General features: G+C 42.4%; 1 protein-coding gene across 1 annotated transcript in view; it reads right to left on the bottom strand.

Moving 5' to 3' along the window:
* The window catches only part of LOC115154672 (POU domain, class 6, transcription factor 2-like), a 125,149-nt gene that overhangs the window by 96,277 nt on the left and 6,205 nt on the right, over positions 1–22,667 (bottom strand). The window contains exons 3-4 of the mRNA XM_029701147.1: positions 7,484–7,581; positions 3,519–3,714 (exon numbers count right to left, since the gene is read on the bottom strand). Of these exons, the coding sequence (XP_029557007.1) occupies positions 3,519–3,714; positions 7,484–7,581 (294 nt within the window). The remainder of the gene's footprint in view (positions 1–3,518; positions 3,715–7,483; positions 7,582–22,667) is intronic.

Raw genomic sequence — 22,667 nt, 5'->3', positions numbered from 1 at the left:
GTTATATTGAAAATCCAATATAAATAATGTCAGGGTATTAATGTGTGTAATCTATCTCTCCTAGAATCTTATATTTAGTTACTTTTTGTGCAACTGTGTTTTTTTTTTACATATCTAATGACTTACAATATACAACAGTAATATAGTAATGAAGTAACAACCAATTATGTTAATGAGCCAATTAATAAATAAATGCATCATCACATAATTGTACAAACAGCATGACCGTAACCTAGTTTGCAGCTAAAACAGTGTCCACTATCAAAAAAATATACTTTCTCCCTTGTTTAGTTTCAATGGGAATTTGTTTGTACAGAATGCTTCCTGGCATAAATCATTCTGACAAGTAACAAGTTACACAGGGTGCTGCTGTGTTTACCGTTTCCGCGACAAGATGCTGCTGCTCCGTTTTATTTAAGCAACAGTTCCAACTTTACTGCACAACCCCATTACAATGATGGTTATTCATCACTCTGCCTCACTCTCACAACTCTCCAGCCTGTACACACACCTCTCTCTCTCTCTCTCTCTCTCTCTCTCAGGGATGGGCAACTTTGATGGGGTGGGGGCCACAAAATAACGGAACTGATCATGCAAACACCTTGCAAGCAAAACATTTTAGTGGACAGCGAAGATAAAACACTTGATTGACTTACCAATAAAATAAAAAATGGGCCAATTGAGTGACTGCTGATGCCAAACCAAATTTCGTAATTGCACCTTGTGTATTCTATTATTCTAACTCTCAACAGTAAGTTGAGACCCTGACTAAGTCAATTTGTAAAAATACAATTTTAACATTGAAAACATTTGGGGGGAAGGTGAAATTGGTCTGTGGGCCTAAAAATGGGGGGCCGCGGGCCCGCGGGCCAACAGTTGCCCATCTCTGCTCTAGAAGGATCTTAGACAAGGTAAAAGCCAGGGGTGTTTAACAAGAGGTAAGTGATCAAAGATGCTTAGCGGGAATCTCTTGGTTCTCACATTTCCCTGCTTATCTCATTTGTAAGAATGTTTAGCACCTTGTCAAAAACTAAAGCTGATAGGGGCGAACAATCGGATGAATTAGCCAGTGAGTGCTGAAAGAAAATGCATACTTTTTAGCACTACATTTGGGGTTCTGTTAAAGCCTATGAAAAGGTGGACTCCAAAAGTGGAATCCATCCTGGGTTAACTAGCTATAGTAGCTATACTAAACATGTACAGTGAAGAATCCCTCACCCTCCCAAAGACAAACAGCTATTAGCTGATCAATAGCCATGTCAGTAGATTTAAATAGAGTCAAAGGTCTTCCTGCAGTCTCATTACTGTAGGCTAACAGCTGTATGTGTCTGATCTGGTGCTAATTAACCAGCAGATCAGTGTTACACAGTGCAGTGCAGCAGGCCTGTAAAACACACTTGCTCCTGAGGTCGTGAAATGAGCTGGCTGCTGGCTCTGAGCTCAAAAGGGGCAATGACTGCATTGAACGTGTGATTAATCAGTGTTGATGGGGACTGGCGTGAGTAGCGAGGTGAAAGGGCGAGGGGCGAGGGCAGGGGCAGGCTGGGGCCGCCTTACAGAGGTGCTGTGCCAGCAGGCCTCATTTAGCAGGGCCCTGATGCGCTCTGACAGGGGAGAGTGGAGGAGCGGCGCGTGGCCAGAGGGCCTCGGACACAGTCAAGACATTTAGCTTCACTCCTGACTCGTGTCACTTTCTCTTCACGGAGGTCCCTTCACTGCGTCCCCCTCAGATAGGATGGGAGGAGGATGTGGGAACAGCCAGTCTGTCAATGCTTCTGTACGCTTAAAATTAAACTGCCATGGAGGCATTTCATTGTTTAACTTTGTACCCAACGGATGATGAAGTATAGCAAGTGATTGAGGACCAAACCATCTGTTATAAAAATGATGATTGAGAGGTGTTGGTTTTGTGCCTTCAACATTATGACAATGTGTTTGTCAGTCGGTTTTTACTTCCTCTGGCTTGTCCCACATACAGTATGAGAAGTTGTTGAAATGTGAGACAGACAGACAGACAGCCTTTTGGGCCCCTTATCGCCCCTTGCTCCAGGATACATTGGAGGGGTTTCAGTGGCTAGATATATGTGGGGTTTATTAAAAGCTCACCCCGTAGCGATGATGCACGTTGTTATTTATGCATGCTTGTGTCCATTAGGGCTTCTACCTTCCTTCACATTTCCTCACTCAATCCATCCGTCCATCCATTTCCTCACATGAGGGGAAAGGGAGGACTCCTTTCTCTGCACTTTGGGCTGCCCTGGCATTATTGTAATCTCCACCAAAAAACACACTGCTTTACATGCAGCCTGGCATCTTTTTACATTAGCGAGGCCCCTCTCATCCAACATTCATGACTGATGGTTTCCCCATCCATCCCTCAATCTAATGGTATAAAAGAGACAATGTTTTAAACATGAAAGTGGAAACCATTTACAACTATGATCAAAAGAAAACACTTGCACACTAAAGTTTAAAAGGCGAGGATAAGAACAGCCATGGATGAGGTGAAAAAGAGAGGAAATAGAAGAGGGGAGAGTACAGTGCACTCTTATGGAGAGAAAAGAGGAGAGGGGAGAGTACAGTGCACTCTTATGCAGAGAAAAGAGGAGAGGGGAGAGTACAGTGCACTCTTATGCAGAGAAAAGAGGAGAGGGGAGAGTACAGTGCACTCTTATGCAGAGAAAAGAGGAGAGGGGAGAGTACAGTGCACTCTTATGCAGAGAAAAGAGGAGAGGGGAGAGTACAGTGCACTCTTATGCAGAGAAAAGAGGAGAGGGGAGAGTACAGTGCACTCTTATGCAGAGAAAAGAGGAGAGGGAGAGTACAGTGCACTCTTATGGAGAGAAAAGAGGAGAGGGAGAGTACAGTGCACTCTTATGCAGAGAAAAGAGGAGAGGGGAGAGTACAGTGCACTCTTATGCAGAGAAAAGAGGAGAGGGGAGAGTACAGTGCACTCTTATGCAGAGAAAAGAGGAGAGGGAGAGTACAGTGCACTCTTATGGAGAGAAAAGAGGAGAGGGAGAGTACAGTGCACTCTTATGGAGAGAAAAGAGGAGAGGGAGAGTACAGTGCACTCTTATGCAGAGAAAAGAGGAGAGGGAGAGTACAGTGCACTCTTATGGAGAGAAAAGAGGAGAGGGAGAGTACAGTGCACTCTTATGGAGAGAAAAGAGGAGAGGGGAGAGTACAGTGCACTCTTATGGAGAGAAAAGAGGAGAGGGAGAGTACAGTGCACTCTTATAGAGAGAAAAGAGGAGAGGGGAGAGTACAGTGCACTCTTATGCATAGAAAAGAGGAGTGGGAAAATACAGTACACTCTTATGGAGAGAAAAGAGGAGTGGGGAGAGTAGAGTGCACTCTTATGGAGAGAAAAGAGGTGAGGGAGAGTACAATGCACTCTTACGGAAATAAAAGATAACTTCTGTTATTACATCAAAATACATGCATTGTCAAAATGACTGTATATGTAGTCTCCCACCCTGTCCTCTATAGGTTATCTGCTGAGGCAGCCCTCTTACCTTGCAGGTTCTGTAGGGGAAGCGTCATGATGCCCTGTGCGGCTGCTGCAGCCACCAGGCCCTGGATGTTGGCGGTGGGCAGGGAAAGCACAAGACCCTGCTGGCCTCCCAGGTGGCCGCCCGTGTTGAAGGGGATGAGGATGGGCTGGTTCAGGCCTGGCGACCCTCCGGCCAGCTGCTGGGCCACCAGCAGAGACTGAAGAGAAATACACTGGGTTACAAAAATATATTGACATTAGTATGCATAGTAAAACGCATAGTAAACGGTGATTCATGTATTAGCATGCATAGTAGAGAGAGGTTACATTAATATCACATTTCATCCATATGTTTATGAGTGCCTCAGGATATGGAATGGATATGGAACCATTCATAAAAATACATGAAGATATTCCTATCAGATTCATCTGAGAGGAATCAACGGCCATCACACATATAACCCACATTTCACTCAAGTGACAGAGGTGCTCTAATCAATGTGTTGAATGCTGTTGTTTTTTTTCTGCTGACATCTGTGCTTTGAAACATGCCACAGCCAGAGTGACAGTCACAACGCAGTGCTGCTTGCTGGCATGCAGGAAAAAGGAATCCAACTCCAACCTTTGAAAAAGAGCAGTGCATTTTCCTTTCAGACGGATGCAGAGTGGTTTATATTTCATCACAATGAACACACTTCTGATACCCTAGAATCAGCCGTTGAATTGTTCCCCCAAGCTTTCATAAATATCAGCACTTTCCTCCTTTGGTGGGAGATACAGTACATCACTGACTTCATGTCAGCATTCACTAATATTAGTCAGAGTAGAATCGGTGCAGTCATAGACACAGACGCTAAGATATGTTATCTGAAGTATCGCTAGAAGACATTTGGCACAGTAGAGGAGCCGTTCAAATGTATTTTCACAGCGAGCAGCTCTGCAAATATACAGCCACAAACACATTTTGTAGCACAGTGCTTTGAACCCGAGTTTGATGAATGTAGCACCAGAATGCAGAGCAGAGTTAGTCCAGAGTTAGGACACCCAGATATGTATTACATTTGATATATCATCTATTAGTTCACCAGTTTGTCAGTTTGCCAGTTTGTCAGATACAGATACAGATACATTATGATTCTCATAATGTCATCAGGGGAAACAAGCATTTTATATTCGTAAAATGACATTCCCAAAATAGCTGCTAGTGCCTCTACATACACGGCATGGACATGGGGGAATGCATGGCTTCTTTGTGTCCAAGCCCAGCCTAACACTGCTCTTGAACATCTCAGCCCCTGTATGCCTGTAGTATGCCTGGCTGCCCTGTGGCCTCGGTGCTGATCCTTCTCCGCTTGACTCCTCCACACTAACCTGAGCCCACGAACCTTTAACGGCACTTGTCAGCTATCTGCTTCTGTTTTGCATGGGGTGCCTGTGGCGAAGGAGCGGAAGCCGGAGTGGAGGGGTCGACTGGTGTGAACACGGCACCCTCCTCCCAGGCTTGGTGCTGCTGGGTGACAGCAGTGTCACTAAGATAACCCGGCGCAGTGCGGAGAGCGAGCACCAGTTTCGACATAATCACAGTTTTAGGAATGTGATGTTGCATGAGTTTAAAGCCAAGAGGCTGGGAGAGATTGGAAGGTAAACACTAGCATTAAAAGTCAGGGGAAAAATCCCCCCCCCCCCCCCAAAAAAAAAAATCTAATTTGATCGTGGATTTGTTTGTCCCACGGCTTTGATCAAAGGAGACCAGGGACGAATGAATAGTCACTGGCATGGAGAGACGTTTCGTTCTAGCAACAGTGTCATGTGAACAAAACAGAGTATGTTTTATATAATACTTGTTACCGTAGGTTTAAAATACTGAACATTTTCAAAATTCACAACCATTTTAGTTTGCTTTGAAACACTATAACAAATCATAACAGAAATGAGTGACACGGGTTGACTCCTTTGAATGCATTCAAAATTACATTTTGTCATTCGCTTTAAATAAGGAATAAGTCATTTGAGTGAGCAAAGAAGAACCAACAAAGGACAATAACAAAGGGGGCCTATTCGCCAAGGCAAGTGACATATGTTTAATCTCGCTTTTTAATGTAAATTTCACGTCGAATTGTGGTGGCATATAATCATAGACAAGTCTTTGAACATTTGATCTTGAACATTTGATCTTGAAATGAAATGAGATCCCTTCCCCTGACACTGAAAAGCGATACATGGAAGGGAATGATATTAAAAAACTATTCTACATACATCAAATGTACTTCTGATTTATTATTACAGGCACGGGTCTGCCAGCTTCAGAGCACTTCAAGTAAATAAGACCCCTTGCTATTTGTCTTTAGGCTGTGTTTGTTGCTGTGCAACTCATGGCTTTTGTGAGGGGAAGAGAAGGATAGTTCAGAAATATATTAAATGTTTACCTAACTTGCTTCTGTAAAACATGCAAAGTGTGCATACTAATTGAATCTGAAAAACTAGCCCCTGACCGTCACCACAAAGTGAGCTTAAATTTCCAGAACATTAAAACAAAACTGTCCTTTTAAAATACCAGATCATTACTGTAAACAGCCCTATCTGCTCCATTTGGGTGTCCGTGTGAATAGTTCTGCATTATTTTCCTTTCTCTGTGTTTGTCTTGCCTGTCTCTCCAACGCAGGTCTAGTGGGGATGGTGTGGTACTGCCTTAGGCATGGCTGACAGCTGGGTGTTGAGGAGTGGGGCGCCCAGGGAACAGGCACATGTTCTGGGTGGAGGTGGATGGGGTCTGGATGGGTCTGGGAAGAGCTTTAGACCTGGCTGAGATACCCTGCCTCTCTGCCCAATAGGGGCCAGCAGGCCCTTCCATCTGACCGGAAGCCCAGTCAGGCTCTGAGCAATTGCCCGTAATCACAGTTTGTTATCCTAACTGTGAGTGGGAGACAGGGGGAAAAGCGGATTCATGTTGGGTAAACTACTTTGGATAATGCCTGTTCGCACAATATCCGGCTCCGAAGTGAGAATCTATCAAAACATATTGATCCCAAAATAGGAGAATTGGTTATGGCATGGAGAAAGCCTTGTTTCTGAAAACTGTTAGCTTCACTGAGACTCTACTGACAGCATTAATATATTAGACAGACTGTTGGGGGAACAACCTTCTGAAGCTTATAGGGACTGGCACAACTAGCTGCACTAAAGCATTTCTATTCTGTCTGATAACCTTGTTTACCATTCATGGATTAAACAGCTATCATGTCTCTCATTATCAGAGTGGCTTTAATCAGTCTGGTTCTCTGTGTTTGATTCTGCTGAGCTGAGTGAGGTAATTCAGCAGGGAACTCAGTGAATTAGACTCTCACGTATCCTCTTTTGTTTACCCTGATGAGGATTGATTCAGTAGTGGAGCCCTTATTGAGTAACACTGAGTGATGTGTCCCAAATAGCACCCTATTTCCTTTATAGAGCACTACTTTTGACCAGGGCCCATAGGGCTCAGGACAAAAGTACTCCGCTATACAGGGAATAGGGTGTAATTTAGCACGTAACCACTGAGTGCTGAGAGAGTGGCCTCGTTAGTGGAAGGGAGGGAGGGAAGCCCTATGTCTGCCTGGCTGGATAGCTGTTCACACTACTGGGTTCAGGGAGGTGACAGTGAGACAGCACTAATGAGATAGATATTCATTAAACAGGGCTGAGCCACCAGGCCAATAAATCCAATCACATAAGCTGACTGTCGTATTGAGCTATTTATTGGGCTGCCTGGGGGCAGACTGTGCTTGTGTTGGCGTTGAAGGGGGCAGAGGAAATGTAAACAACTCACCATTTATTCAAAAACGGTATATATTCATTAAGGTCACATGTCGACTGATTACCTTTGTAGAAGATTTGAAATCCTTCTCAGATCATTTTCATGTTTTGTTGTGTACCTGGTGTGATTGTGTGTGTGGTGCTGGGCGTGTGTGTTTAGGCGCAGGTCAGGAGGTGACATGGAGAGACACTCACCTGTGGTCCTACCGGGTAGGCTGGGTGAGATTGACCCAGATGACACTGTTCTGATGGGCTGCTGCTGGCATCAGACTGGACAGAGCCATCATGGGCTCCTGGGGGAGAGAAAGAGAGATGGGGAGAGAGGGGGAGGGAGAGGGAGATTTGAATCCCCTGTAACATCAAAACAATCGTAAAACATGCACAAACACGCATGCACACACAGACATAGCCAGCTGTGATCACACAGCCTCAAGTACGAAGGGGAGAGGATTTTGTGTTTAAGTGTTTTATCAATAAACGTATTGCCGCCGTTTACAATCAGCCCTGAATAAATGACCCGTCAGCTGAGAGGCTCATTGACGGGGAGATGGCGCTCCCATGACGCCCCGATTACAGCTGAGGGATGAGGGATGGATGGCCACGGCGCTGCATAAACTGTGGGGCCCGGCTCCGCATTATTCATCCATTTACATCGCTGAGTATCATCACCCATCTTACCCCCCTCCTCCCCCTTGTACCACAAGCAGCCTTGCGGCTATGAGACACCATTAGACCTGTATGCAACGAAGCCACAGCGGAGTACGGAGGCACACATCAGACATAGACATGATAATAAGCCTGGCCTGCTGTGTGATGTGATGGCTGGAGAGAAAACAAAGCCACTCAGGGTGGGTGGGTGGTGAAGGTACCCTATTCCCTACGTAGTGCGCTACTTTTGACGAGGGCCCGTAGGGTACTATTTGAGCCACAGATACTGACCATTCCCACTGGGCATAGACGTCAGTTCAACGTCTAGTTTTGATTTACATTTGGTTGAGTTCTCAACGAATGTGAATTCAACATGAAATCAACAAAATATTTCACCATGTCATTAGATTTAGGTTAAAAGTTGGGTGAAAAGATATGAAATTGTTTTGTTGAAATGACATGGAAACAATGTTGAGTCAACCAGTTTTTGCCCGGTGGGTTTGACTCTCTCAGCATCTCTCAACAGCTCATGCTCAGTTTGTGGGTGGCTAATGCCAAAGGTTTTGTGTGATAACATGTTACTAGAAAAGTGCACTATAGTACATTCTTTATAGATCCCTTCTGCTTAGCTATTTTATCTTGTATACTGCAGATTAGACATTCAACTTTGAAAAAGTATCTTCAATCAGATAGTTCAATGATAAACTATTTGCTTTCGTACCTCATGGGCTTGTATAACTTTTATAACGTCCATGCTTTACATAAGTCAAGTTCATTGACCAAAGAACGTAAACCTCAAATATCACAAGTAAATAGAAGTAATCAATACAAAGGTCTCGTAAAATTGATCTTTCTCTAAATGCAGTCATACTTCAAATGGTAGGCTACTACACAACTAATTCAATGCATTGTACCACAACACATTCTAACTCACTTCCCTCAAAAACTTTAATTCAAGTTTGTAAAAGAAGTACACAAATCAAGGAAAGTAGGAATGTGAGTGGGAGAGTTCCAGAGAAAGCCAATGAAAATGAATACACTTGTGTATCTCTTTTCAATTTGGGCAATTTACAAGAGGACTATTGAAGAAAAATCATAGCTTGACCTTCAAAATTGAATAACAAACTTCAAAACACTAATATTAGAAAGACCAAGAACATTTGACAGACACACAGTAAAAAAGAATGGTTTAAAAAAGCCTTTTGTTCATGAATTCTGAACTTAACTAGACATAGATGGGAAAACGCACACACTGGGTTTGAGAGTTCCATTCAGACCATAGTCTTTGTATTATTGAAGGCTTTGCTGTCAAGATCTCGTTGCCGGTTGGATGTGTTGGACTGGGACTGTACAAATGTGCACATTACATCCAAAACTCCACTCCGCCATACAACATCATCTTATCTATACATAAAATCCAAATAATTGGTGAATGGCATGACCCATCAAATAAACCTTAAGCATTTCAGGCTTGATTTAATTGCCCTGGGGACAAGTCCGCATTTCGAGCTGGTTTCTACCTCTGGCTCACTGGGCCTGCATCTAGGTATTGGTTCACATAAACCCAAGCTTGTCAACCCTGCAGTCACTTAACATTAGACGGTACAGTCTCTTACCAATTTCACCCATTATAAGTCAAACAGAACCCAACCTAATGTCTTTAATCTTTGCAGAGAAGACTATTGGAAGACACTATGGCTTTGAACAGCGGAACCCTCATCTCATCCTAACTCCGGGGCAAACATTCAAAAGAGGTTCAAATAAGTGCATGATGATGAGCCTGGTTAAGGGTGTCTCTATTTCTCACAGCTATTCTTCATGGCATCAATTCACCCATTACTACCCACTAAATGTTATGTCTTTGAAGACAAGTTTCTTCATACAATGAAAAGCGGAATTCACGAGTCAACTGAGGATCTCATTCATATTCATGAACATATTAGACATTATTCAATGGCATAACTAGCCGCTAATTCATTTAGACAACAAGGCCTACAAGCCTGTGTATCATCAAATGTCATATCAGAGAACGACAACCTTGACAATAGGATTGAACAAAGGCAGCAGCGGTTCGTCTAATTAGCAGATATCCATTCCATCTCAATATCAGAGATGAAATAACAACGGCTTGACTCTGGCACCCACCCCTAATCAGAGGGATCACTCTGCTCTATTATTGATGAGCGATTCAGAGTTTACAGAATGCATGACAAAACCATCAATAAGTAATGAACGTATGGCTCATAAATGCAGTTGGTGCGGTGAATAATATATTCCATTTGATAAGCAGCGCAGGGGGCTATGGCTTATTAAATAACTGCTGTATGCCTTTCATTGCGTCATCTCACAATAACTTAGTGGGATGTTAAGAGAAAGCTTGATCCCCCTGCAAATATCTGTGACGTTAACACGTTTAGCTCTGGGAAAGGAATCGATAATAAATAAATGCACATGCATCTTTCCCTAAGGTGTTGGGTGTGATTTCTTTAACAAAATTAAAAAGCTGACAGGAGAAATATCCAGGGAGGCCATCTTCAATTCCCTTTTATTACTAGGTTCTTTGAAGTTATTTTAACCAGTTTATATAACGTGAAGGTTTCTTAAGTGGATTCCTTTTTGGACAGTAACACTGGACTGACAATAGCAATACTGGCACATGGAATGATAAAATGTTTGCTGAAAAGAATGTTTGATGAAAATGTTATACATAGACAAAATTTAGACTGACGATTTCATACATAGACTAAAGTACTTCCTTAACTATTGTGTGCACAAAAATCTAGTACTGAAAGGATGAATGTGTTCACTATATTATTTTGAATAGCTAACCTCTCTCTGTCACATAGAATTTGCCTTGACCGTAGGAGCTTATTGCTTGTTAATGTAAAATACAATTTTGTAACTTATTTGTGCTGTTTTTAACTTAACCCAAAACTATCTCCCACTTTAGTCTAACTACCTGTCATCTGTTCTACACTTTACAACAAGAATGATTCCTATTTCAGTGTTGGTGGGGCTCTGAGGTGGCTTATGATGCGGACATATTCCCAATATTGGACACTACATAAATTATCTTGCATTGATCACCTAAGTGGCGACTGGAGAGACACTTTCAAAAGGCAGAAGGCTTCGTATGGGGTGCAAAGAGCTGCATTTATTTGCCAATCAACCGTCGCTCTCCTCAGTACAGAGTGCTGCACCGAGGACACCATAGCACAAAACAATAAGCCGGCATTTCATAAAGCAATCAGTATGCCACCTACTCTAATGCAGCAACTGTTTACCCATTGACCATCTCAATGAAATGGGTCTTATTGAAGGCTTTGTGTCCCAAGTTAGCTTTTGCCCCAGTGCATTTCTGAATCTAGTTTTGTCCATAAAAGAAACGTTAACAATGAAGCTGTTTTAGTGGCGATTCATTATATAAGTTGTCAAATGTGGGAGAGAGAGCTGTGGTAACGATTCAAGCTTTTCAAAATCAACCAGGCCATCAACCCCCCAACCAACCTTTAAGTAAAGGCTCTTTTTAAAGAGCTGGGCTGAGTGCATGTTATTTCTCTATGTAGCTGGTCTCACATGAAATGTAGTATATTCATGACAGCAATGACTCAACTTCTCCTCTCAACATTTTGGTTTTCCTGTATGTATTATTCATATCTATTTTCTACTATTAAATATCCACACAAAATCTACATTCAAAAGAAAATACATTCTTATCATACAGTTTCTATTTGTTATGGAAATATGTGTTGTTGTTCCTTGTCATTGTTTAGTGCTAAACAAATGAGGGTGACCGCTCAGGCTGCACCAATCAATAGAGATTCACTGATGATGAGGATCAGGGCATCATACTGGGGCCCAGAAAATGACAAGTCACATCATACACAAGGTTTAATTCTGTCAATACCAGACCAATTGTGCTGGATTGTTTGGCCATTGATTTCACTAATGCTGCTGAAATGGCTGACATGGCATAGCTTTTATAGGATTGGCACACAGACAAGTATTCACACACAAGAGAGAGAGAGAGAGAGAGAGAGAGAGAGAGAGAGAGAGAGAGAGAGAGAGAGAGAGAGAGAGAGAGAGAGAGAGAGGAGGAGAACGAGGGAGAGAGAAAATGTCCGATTCCTCAGTTCCTACTCACACTATATAATACTTCAAAATGAGATGCATAAGAGAAGGGACAGAGCATATACAGTACTTTATAGTGCACTACAGTAGGCTATAGTTAAATCTGAGTGGCAGAACATTACCTGTTCAAGAATGTTCTACCTGTATCCCTATGTGGAAGCACCTTGTGTTAGACTCCAGACTTACAAAGTGTTTTTCATATCATTGTTCTGTCTTTCATTGAGCACACTAAAGCCTTCAACAATAACCCTGAGTATAATGTGCTGCCAATAACCCCGGGTCCTCTTTGTTAGGCTCCCTGAGGATGAGCAGGAAAGTAATACGCTGTTTAGAGACCCTGAGTGAGAGGAGAGGCTGGCTGGTTACAGGTCAATAGCGTTTTTGGAGTCGGAACACACCAGAGACTGACTGTTGAGTGGTTGGCAGCCTGTAATACCATTAGCTACATTATAGCCCGCTGGAGAGCTGTCATTTCCTTAATTAAGGACCCAGCGTAGGGGCTTGGTGGTCAGGGACCGTGCCAGTCTCTCTGGGCCCTTTACATTGAAGTTTGATTTGCTGGAGTTGCAAGGAGAGCTGCAATGGGTGCCAGAGTTTACAGGCAAAAATATCTTATTCATTAATTATTCCACCAATAAGTGGACTTATTTAGTTAAGGGGTCGGTTCTCAAAGCAAAGCACAGGGAAGCGTGGATTGTTTTTTCACCACAGCAATTCCTCAGCCACTACTGGAGTAATTACAGTACCACATTGGAAAACATGGGGGGGAGAAAGAGACAGGGAGAGAGTGACAGAGAGAGAGTAAGAGAGAGAGATAGAGGTATAGAGACTGACTAATGTCTCTGTCTTCCCAGTTTTACAGGGTAAAACTACGTTTTTGAAGTGTAGACTCCACTGTTGCTGCTCAATGGTAGCTAATGGTCATTGTCAGTATGTCAATGTATCTGATAACAGGGAAGTAGCATCCTCCCGTAGTTATCCTCTCTCCTCTTTCCCTCCAACAGGCTCTCTGAGACAGGGAAGTGCTCTAGGCCTGCTCGTACCTGCCTCTCCCTCTGCAGTGAAGGGGACCAGGGGCTGAGGAGGCTGGAGAGCACAAGAGGGACAGGATGAGGTAAATTGGAGAGAAGGGGGAATGTTAATCTCAAAGGTCAAGAAAGAGAGGGTGTGATGAAGAGAGAGAGAGACGGATGGGGGGTGGAGAGGAGGAAGAGGGGGAGAGTTAGAGAGAAAGGGAGAGGGCATTTGTGCAGGCAAGCTCTCAGGGGAGTAGAACACTTTGCACATGAGCACATCTGTTGCGGCCTCTTCTCCTCATTCCCCTAGCAATGTCAACCTGATTACCTCAGGGTTGAAAGAGACAAATAACAATCCCAAATTATTCCTCATCCTTTTATGTCCATCGGCGCAGCGTGGATGGTGAAATCAGGGCCTGCCTGAGAGGGCTCTAAGCCTGTTAGGAGATGAGGAGAATACTGAGGTGCCTCCCTCTCTATTGATGGGCAACTCTTTTTAAATGACTTATTATATTTGTGGTAAATAGGATTCCGCCTGATCTGGTGCCCCCTTCATCCCTGTCCTGCACGAGGGTCTCTTTTCAGCCATGGCCCTCTGTCTGCATCTCCATTCAACGTGTTTTCTTCACAGCGCTGGTTGTAATTTATCTTCCTTTACCTCCGTCTCAAACAAAGGAAATGTGTGGAATAGCACGGCTTCATGTTCAAAAGGGCAAATAAGTGACTAATGATTTTATGCTATTCATTTCAACAGTATCAAGGAAAGAAACAGTTATAGCTATGTGAAATATTCACAATCCTAGAATTACTATAGGCCGAACATAGATAGCACATAGTATGTACGGTGAATGCACTGCGTCCAAAGAGCGGCCGCCCGTCAACCTGCGTTGCATCTGGCCAAGCGAGAGCAGTGGCAGGACAATTAAGAAGCAGCCAGTGGCGTCTCTGGGTGGAGACAGGGCCGGGACAGGGACAGGGACAGGGGCCGGTGCGGGGGGTTACTAGACACCCACATGTCACACTTGACACATCACCTCCGGGCCCTAAGGCTACCCAACACTAACACTAATGCTGCCTCTATGTCCCACTTCCGGGGGGAGGGGGTTCAGAACCGAGAACCGGCCCTCGATTCTCTCTAACAGAATTTCCCCAGCAGCACACAACATCCTCATAGTGCCGTCACGCTGCGGAGGGAGGGGAATGTACAGGATAGACTATTGCTTTCAAGCCCGTAACTCCATTCCCCAAGAAAAGAAGCGTCACAATGTTATTCCACATCCTCAGATGTGAAGGGGGGGGGGGAAACTAATAACTTCTCGATAGCCTGGATTTCCACACACCCTTTTCTCTTCCCTCAATCTTTTGTTTCAAAGGAAGCGAATCTGCCAGAAGGACAGAAGGTTGTGCATTAGTACTGGTCATTGCTCAAAGAGGGAGAGCTATAAATAATAAAGGGTTGTGAACGACACACGGACTGTAGGATGGATACATCTCTGGTTCACGCCACACAAGTGAATGACAACATTGTAATTTCCATTCCTGAAAACGTGACCCCTTCCCCAGCTTCAATTACATCCCAACAACACCGACCGTGTCAACGCCAAGGAGTTGCGACGTTTCTTTGTTAGTCCAACATGAAGAGCTGATTGATCTTGTTTATGGAGACTATGAAATACATTTTTCTTTGAAAATTATTATTTTCATCTCAAAAAGACTGAGCATACCGAGAGCGGGAATAAAGTGCATTTTAATATTCATTAAATGTCCTCTACCACTGGCAAATGTGCCCCCAATGTCATTTACTTCACAATAAGGTTAACAATTCATTTCTACAGTATATGCACAATATATTGGACGGATTATAATGTCAGTCACTTTGACGTGCTCAGTGTCACCGAGAATGTAATCTACATGACTGGGGATTCTATTTGTAAAACAGATGACCTCTGCTTGTCCAGCTCAGAAACAGCTCCTCCTTGTTCCTCGATGCTATCTGAGCTGTGATGGTGACGATGGCAAGGATAGCACACGGCCGCTCTGGGCGCATTAGAGAATGTATTACACCTGCTTTATAGGGCATGCATTAAGCCGCTTTTTAAGTTTGCGGCGCAGACATCTGAAATCCTCATAATGAGATCCACCTCCTGGGGAGAAAGACTTCTAGTCCTCCCCCTCTCTCGGCCTTCTTTATTCTTAGTCTTATTTACTGTTACTGAGCCAGTCCCATTTACACACTGTCTCTACCACTTTATTACTTAACCTCAGCACATCAGAACATTACAGGCCTCTTTGCATTAGCAAGCAGCCAAACAGCTCCACTCACTCACCCTGCTCACTAAGCTGATTACAGAAAAATTGTAAGTATGGAGGGCTGCCTCCAGCAGCGTGTCTCTGTGTATGCAGAGGAGGGAAAGGCAAGTTGAAGGGAACAAGGGGATAAGGAGGAAGTAGGAGATAGTTGTAGAGAATGTTGGTATGAAATTAAATACATGCTGATCCTAATAAAAGTGAACAGGTTCTTCCTAGTGATAACCATATTTTTTATACTGGTATTAAGGACTACTATCACTTCAGTAATCCAATTAATTTAAGTGATTTTAGTGAGGTACTGTACAGTTGCTACCGGATTGCAAAAAAGCCCACATTTAGTCATAAATATCTTATCTTATCGAAATGAATGAGTAACTGATCTTACAAAATACAACAAATAAAGACATGTAAGTCTTTCTAGACTTTTTCTTCGGAATGACCCCCAATCGCATAAATCGATAGAAGATGATTTTTTCTCTCCTCTTTTTAGTCTGTAGGTGACCTTTCTGAAAATGTTCCTCCATTTTGGCAGAATCGGTATAAGTGCAGGCCATTTCATGTAGACAGTAAGTGTATGAAATGAGTGGTCTTGTCGTTCTAGCCAGGCTGTTTTTGATGGCATGATGATAGAAGCGTCACATCCTAGGGAGAGTAAATGCAAACTGACAAGAGGAGCCTTTGGTTGCGGAATATAATACCGAATTGTGCTCTGAGTGTCTTATTATCTTGTCTGTTGATGTTTGAAAGGGAGAGATTTGCTTGAGAGCGGAAGACAGAATCTGTACACAGCCCCGCCATCTCGTCCTCATGCTGGGGACGAGCTTTCCCACCTAACATCCACTTTTCAGGATGTTTGTGGTGCCTCGTGGCTTTTGATAGCTGGAGTGGAAGACTATTTGCACAACCATGAGAAATTTGCTTTAAAAACGAGAGAAACCATTTCACCAGTGAAACGAGCATGGCTGGGTGTGGTAGACAAACATTACTCATTACTCATTACAAACAAACATTACTAATTACATTGTCTACCAGTGTTTCCTTTTATACAACTGCCTGGGCACTCACAACTAGGGTTGCAATTCTACTGGTCATGTACCAAAGTTACCAGAATCTTCAATAATTTGGTAATTAACAGAAAATCTATGGCAATCTATTGTAACTTTAGCAATTTATATTTGAATAACTTTAAAAAAATTATAATATATAGTATAAATGTTTTATATCTGTGTCCATATTATCCATGAGTTTCTAATAGATTGACCATATGGCACAAGAGAAAATAGCCTAATTTATGAAGAGAGAAAAAATATCTACATTGGCATTATTTTCAATTACCTCTGCAACTCGTCCAACTATTGACTTTTTTTCACAATTCCCACCAGTTTGACGCCAAAACATTGACAACAAATACATATTGACAATAGTAAAAAAAAGTAGTCTAAAAAAGATAAGGTATATTAAATGCTTTAACCCTCCTATTAAACCCCAATTGAATCGACTAAGTTAATGGTTTATATTTAGAATAATGTTTTACATTGTCATGTTACATGTGATAAGGCCAGAGCGAGGGCCAGAGATAATTACAGACACCTGTGATAATCTGAAGTACCCAAAAGGGCCACTAGATGACTCCTGATAGATATAAAATCCTTGAAAGATACCAAAATTCCGGTAGTTTACTGGTAAAAGTTTCCAGTAACGTATACTCCCTTTGCAACCCTACACACAACAATCAACCAAATTCGAGAACCCCAAAAAAGTTGACACCTTCACTTCAATCAACACTTTTTCCCTGCAGAAATCAAACTTCAGTACGTATCCACTTAACTGTTAAAAAAATCCTACTAAATCCAAAAGCAACACTCTACTCTATACAAAGCAATTCCTCACAAATAACCTAACTGAACCTGAACTCTCTTACTGTGTTGACACAGAAATAGTCACTGAATAGTCACTGAATATCATTCTCATACTCTTTCGGTTATTTCCCTCTGCTGCCTCAACAAAGTTAGCGCTTAACAAATTATGCTTGGTGAATTCTGAACATTCACTCTCTATAGCTGCTCGCATCCCAGCTGAATATAGACACTTTCAACCATACAGCCAAGTACATGTGTATGTTGACCACTGCATGGATATTTTCAGATTGATGGTGTGAACCTGTACCGTGCATTTTCTGACAAACACCTCTATTATGTGTACATTGAGTACATTGTCACCATCCACCAACATACTGATGAAAATGACACACAAAAATAATAAACTTCCCTTTGCTGTTCTATTCATTGAAACTGGCAATTCAGCGAACACTGTGAAGAGTCGCCTCGAGAAATGGGTAGGAAGTTCTTAAGTCCGTCAACAGCAAATAATATTGTGTAGTTTGTCTAATACCAGGGACTTCTTAACCAAATAAAACCTAGAGTATCTGAACTGGCTCATATGACTAGCTCAATTACCGTTATGCAGAAGGGGTTTGTTCAAAGAGCTGAATTTAATACATACGTACTCAATCCCGAGGGTGGTGTGGAGATACATGGACAATCATAGATTGAAATAATTACTATAATTTTCTTGGATAATGAGTTGGGGTAAAAATGTAACTGAGATTATCAAGAGTCAGGATTTCTCTAAACATCCCAAATGTTCTCTACTTGGACACAAAAATGACACAACAATACATTTTTATAGGGAATCGCTGGAGCATTGGAGATTCACACACATTATCAACCATTTTAAACAGCAGGTACCGTGACTTGAAGACTATTCATTGTCTTTCTGATTCAGAAATTACAATCTCATTAACAAATCTGCACATTTATAAAAGTAAGCCACCCCAAAGAGACGCATATCCATACCGTACCTAGAATAGGCCTACTGTACATGCATCTGTCGTCTACGGCAAAGGAGACTCAAGGACACTGATAAAAGAACATGGAGAGTATCCAGACCTCACACTCTACTCAAATATCTGCACCGAGGTAGCACTGCCCTACACCCACATCTAAGGCTAACAATAATACTGTAACATAGGCTAAACATGCATAAACAAACGTGTGTGTGTGTACATAGATGCATATACAACCTTGGCATAACATTAGACTGTTCCCTTGTTGTGAGAAACCATCCTCCTGTCATCCACAATGCCCTGTGACCTGCATGCAGGGGAGCTGTGCTGCTTTGTGAGAGGAGTTGAGCTCTCTCTCTGTCTCTCTCTCTCTCTCATTTGTCTCTTCTCCATCTGACTGCACCACATATCCTGACTGTCTCAAAGCTGTGCCTAGTCTCAGAGCAAGCGAGTCGTGCCAGCCTGCACAGAGCCGCCCCCCCCCCCCCCCGGCACTGCCTACGGGCCGAGCCATGCCATCCCTCCATCAGCATCACAAGAAACACCAGGGCAGCTCGGGCCAACCACATATTGAGACAACCTCCACCAAAACACACCACTGAATTCACAATAAAGGTGACAGCAGGTGAATTGACATGAAATATAAAATGACAACAGAGTTATGTGGAATACGGTATTATAAAAATAAAGACTGCCGTTTTAGAAAGGTATTGCATGGATGGGTTACTTTGATGGGGGTGGGGGACACAAAAAATCTGAACTCATCATGAGCTATTGGTGCGGGTTTGTGTACCCACATCCATACCCACACATGCAGTCAGAGCCGGCCCTAGCCTTTTGGGGGCCCGAAGCGACATGTTGTTATGGGGCACCCACTTGGCAGCGGAGAAAACATTTTTAAGCTTTACAGTTAATTTCCTGCAATTCTACACATTTTGCCATGGAGAGTAGAGAAGATTTTGTAATTGTATAACTAACTTCATGCAATTCAACTCATTCTGCCAAATGTTTGAAGTTTTTAATATGATATCTGAGTGAGAGTGACGAACAAAATCAATGGGGGCCCCCCAGTTGGTAATTCGACCATGATTACTACAAGTTTTGATGGCCGCTAAACTAACTTACCAATCTAAAAAATGTTAGCTGACATGGGCTAACTGAGTAACTTGGGGGGAGGGGGGATTGTTCCGCGGGCCGGGCTGCCAGTTCGCCAATGTGGGGGGGGGAGACAGAGCGAGAGGTACAGACAAACATGGACCAGCGGGCTTCACATGTAATCATGAGTCTGGAAGTGAACTGAAAGAACACTTGATGCTTATTGCAGAGAATTGTAACACTGTTGAGATGAATTAGTTACCTGGTACACTAGTCTTTGTTTTGCAGAGTCTAGCCCTGGGATATCCTGAAAAATTAATTTGACTGACAGCTGGGGCTATACACTGATCAGGACTTGGGAGGTTGTTTGGAGAACTCTCTCCCAAAATATTTCTCAGCAGTATGTAACAATGGAGCACAACACTGCCAAACAGCACACTATCTTCACCTTATGCCACTTCCTTGTCTAGTCTCAAAACACATGCGAACTGTACAGACACACAAAAACAGACAAATACACTCACACACACCACTGCCAGACTGCACACTATCGTCCCCTTGTCTGATCCCAAAACATGCACACAGACATATACACGAAGCAGAGAAACAAATACACACACAGAGAAAAAAATACACGCATAGACAAATACACGCTCAGACAAATACACTCCAAGACAAATACACTCACAGACAAATACACGCATGGACAAATACATGCACGGACAAATACACCCACGGACAAATACACCCACGGACAAATACACCCACGGACAAATACACGCACGGACAAATACACTCACAGACAAATACAAGCACAGACAAATACACGCACAGACAATAAACAGACAGACAAATACACGCACACGCACACTCACACTCATAGACCACACATACCCAGAAGTACCTTGTTATTGTATGCTTCATCATAATGGGATAGCTGTTTTTGATGTATTATTCATGACAAAACAAATACCAATGCCTTTCTCTCGTCTTTCCATGTCCAATGTAGCACTACCATGTTTTTTTACTCTTATTGTGAGATAACAGGTAGACTAAGAGCATTGCTCCTCTTGGGCACCAATGGTGTTAAAGGATGCCAGCAGCAATGGGTCTGTACTGATTGATGCGTGCATGTAAGTGGTTTAATGTGCTTGAGCATTAGAATGAATCCAAAATTAAATTAACCCTGATTATATAGTGTGTATAGAAAGCCAACATGATATATTTCTGTTTTTGGCATGAGGCAGGCCTAGCACACATAAATTAAGTAACAATAATGGCAATTATTATAAACGGTTCAAGCCCTGAATGCTGATTGGCTGAAATCAGTATACCATGGGTATGACAATACATGTATTTTTACTGCTCTAATTATGTTGGTAACCAGTTTATGAAATCAATAAGGCACCTTGGGTATTTGTGGTATATTGCCAATATGCCATGGCTGTATCCATGTACAATGCGTTGCATCGTGCATAAGAACAGCCCTTAACCATAATATATTAGCCATATTTTCTCACCCATCTACACACAATACCCGATAATGACAAAGTGAAAACATTGGTAGAAATTTTAGCAAATGTATTGAAAATGAAACACAGAAATATCTCATTTACATAAGTATTCACACCCTTGAGTGGATACATGTTAGAATCGCCTTTGGCAGCAATTACAGCTGTGTTCATGGGCAAGTCTGTAAGAGCTTTGCACACCTGGATTGTACAATATTTGCACATTTTTCTTTTTTAAATTATTCAAGCTCTGATCATTGCTAAACAGCCATTTTCAAGTCCTGCCCTAGATTTTCAAGCTGATTTAAGTCAAAACTGTAACTAGGCCACTCAGGAACATTCAATGTCATCTTGGCAAGCAACTCCAGTGTATATTTGGCCTTATGTTTTAGGTTATTGTCCTGCTGAAAGGTGAATTTGTCTTCCAGTGTCTGTTGAAAAGCAGACAGAAGCAGGTTTTCCTCTAGGATTTTGCCTGTGCTTAGCTTTATTCATTTTTTTTGTTTTGTTTTTTTAACTCCCTAGTCCTTGCTGATGAAAGGCATACCCATAACATGATGCAGCCATCACCATGCTTTTAACATTTAAGAGTGGTACTCAGTGATGTGTTGTGTTGGATTTTCCCCAAACATAACGCTTTGTATTCAGGACATAAAGTTAATTTCTTTGCCACATTTTTTGCAGTTTTTCTTTAGTGCCTTATTGCAAACAGGATGCATGTTCTGGAGAAAAAAAAAATCTGTCCAGGCTTCCTTCCTTTCACTCTGTCATTTAGGTTAGTGTTGTAGAGTAATTACAACGCTGTTGGTCCATCCTCAGTTTTCTCCTATCACAGCCATTAAATTAAAACTGTTTTAAAGTCACTATTGGCCTCATGGTGAAATCCCTGAGAGGTTTCCTTACTCTCTGGCAACTGAGTACACCTGTATCTTTGTAGTGTCAGGGTGTATTAATACACCATCCAATTTCACCATGCTCAAAGGGATATTCAGTGTCTGCTTTTTTACATTTTTACCCATCTACCAATAGGTGTCCTTCTTTGCGAGGCATTGGAAAACCTCCCTGGTCTTCGTGTTTGAAATTCACTCCTCGACTGAGGGACCTTACAGATAATTGTATGGGTGGCGTGAGGTAGTCATTAAGAAATCATGTTAAATAGTATTATAGCACACAGAGTGAGTCCATGTAACTAATTATGCAAATATTTACTCCTGAACTTACACGGAACAAAAATATAAACACTACATGTAAAGTTTTGGTCCCATGTTTCATGAGCTGAAATACAAGATCCCAGAAATGTTCCATATGCACAAAAAGCTTATTTCTCTCCAATTTTGTGGACAAATTTGTTTACATCCCTGTTAGAGAGCATTTCTCCTTTGCCAAGATAATCCATCCACCTGAGAGGTGTGGCATATCAAGAAGCTGTTTAAACAGCATGATCCTTACACAGGTGCACCTTGTGCTCGGGATAATAAAAGGTCTCTCTAAAATGTGCAGTTTTGTCACACAACACAATGCCACAGATGTTTCAAGTTTTGAAGGAATGTGCAATTGGCATGCTGACTGCAGGAATGTCCACCAGATCTGTTGCCAGAGAATTTAATGTTAATTTCTCTACCATAAGCCACCTCAAACGTCGTTTTAGAGAATTTGGCAGTACGTCCAACCGGCCTCACAACCACAGACCACGTGTATGGTGTTGTGTGGGCGAGCGGTTTGCTGATGTCAAATCTGTGAACAGAGTGCTCCATGGTGATGGTGGGGAACACAATTAGATGTTATCGATGTCAATTTGAATGCACAGAGTTATGTGATGAGAT

This window comes from Salmo trutta, chromosome 2, assembly GCF_901001165.1.
Source record: "Salmo trutta chromosome 2, fSalTru1.1, whole genome shotgun sequence".
Taxonomy (NCBI): Eukaryota; Metazoa; Chordata; class Actinopteri; order Salmoniformes; family Salmonidae; genus Salmo; species Salmo trutta.
Note: the sequence above shows the minus strand (reverse complement) of the source record. Positions and strands in the feature narration are given on the sequence as shown.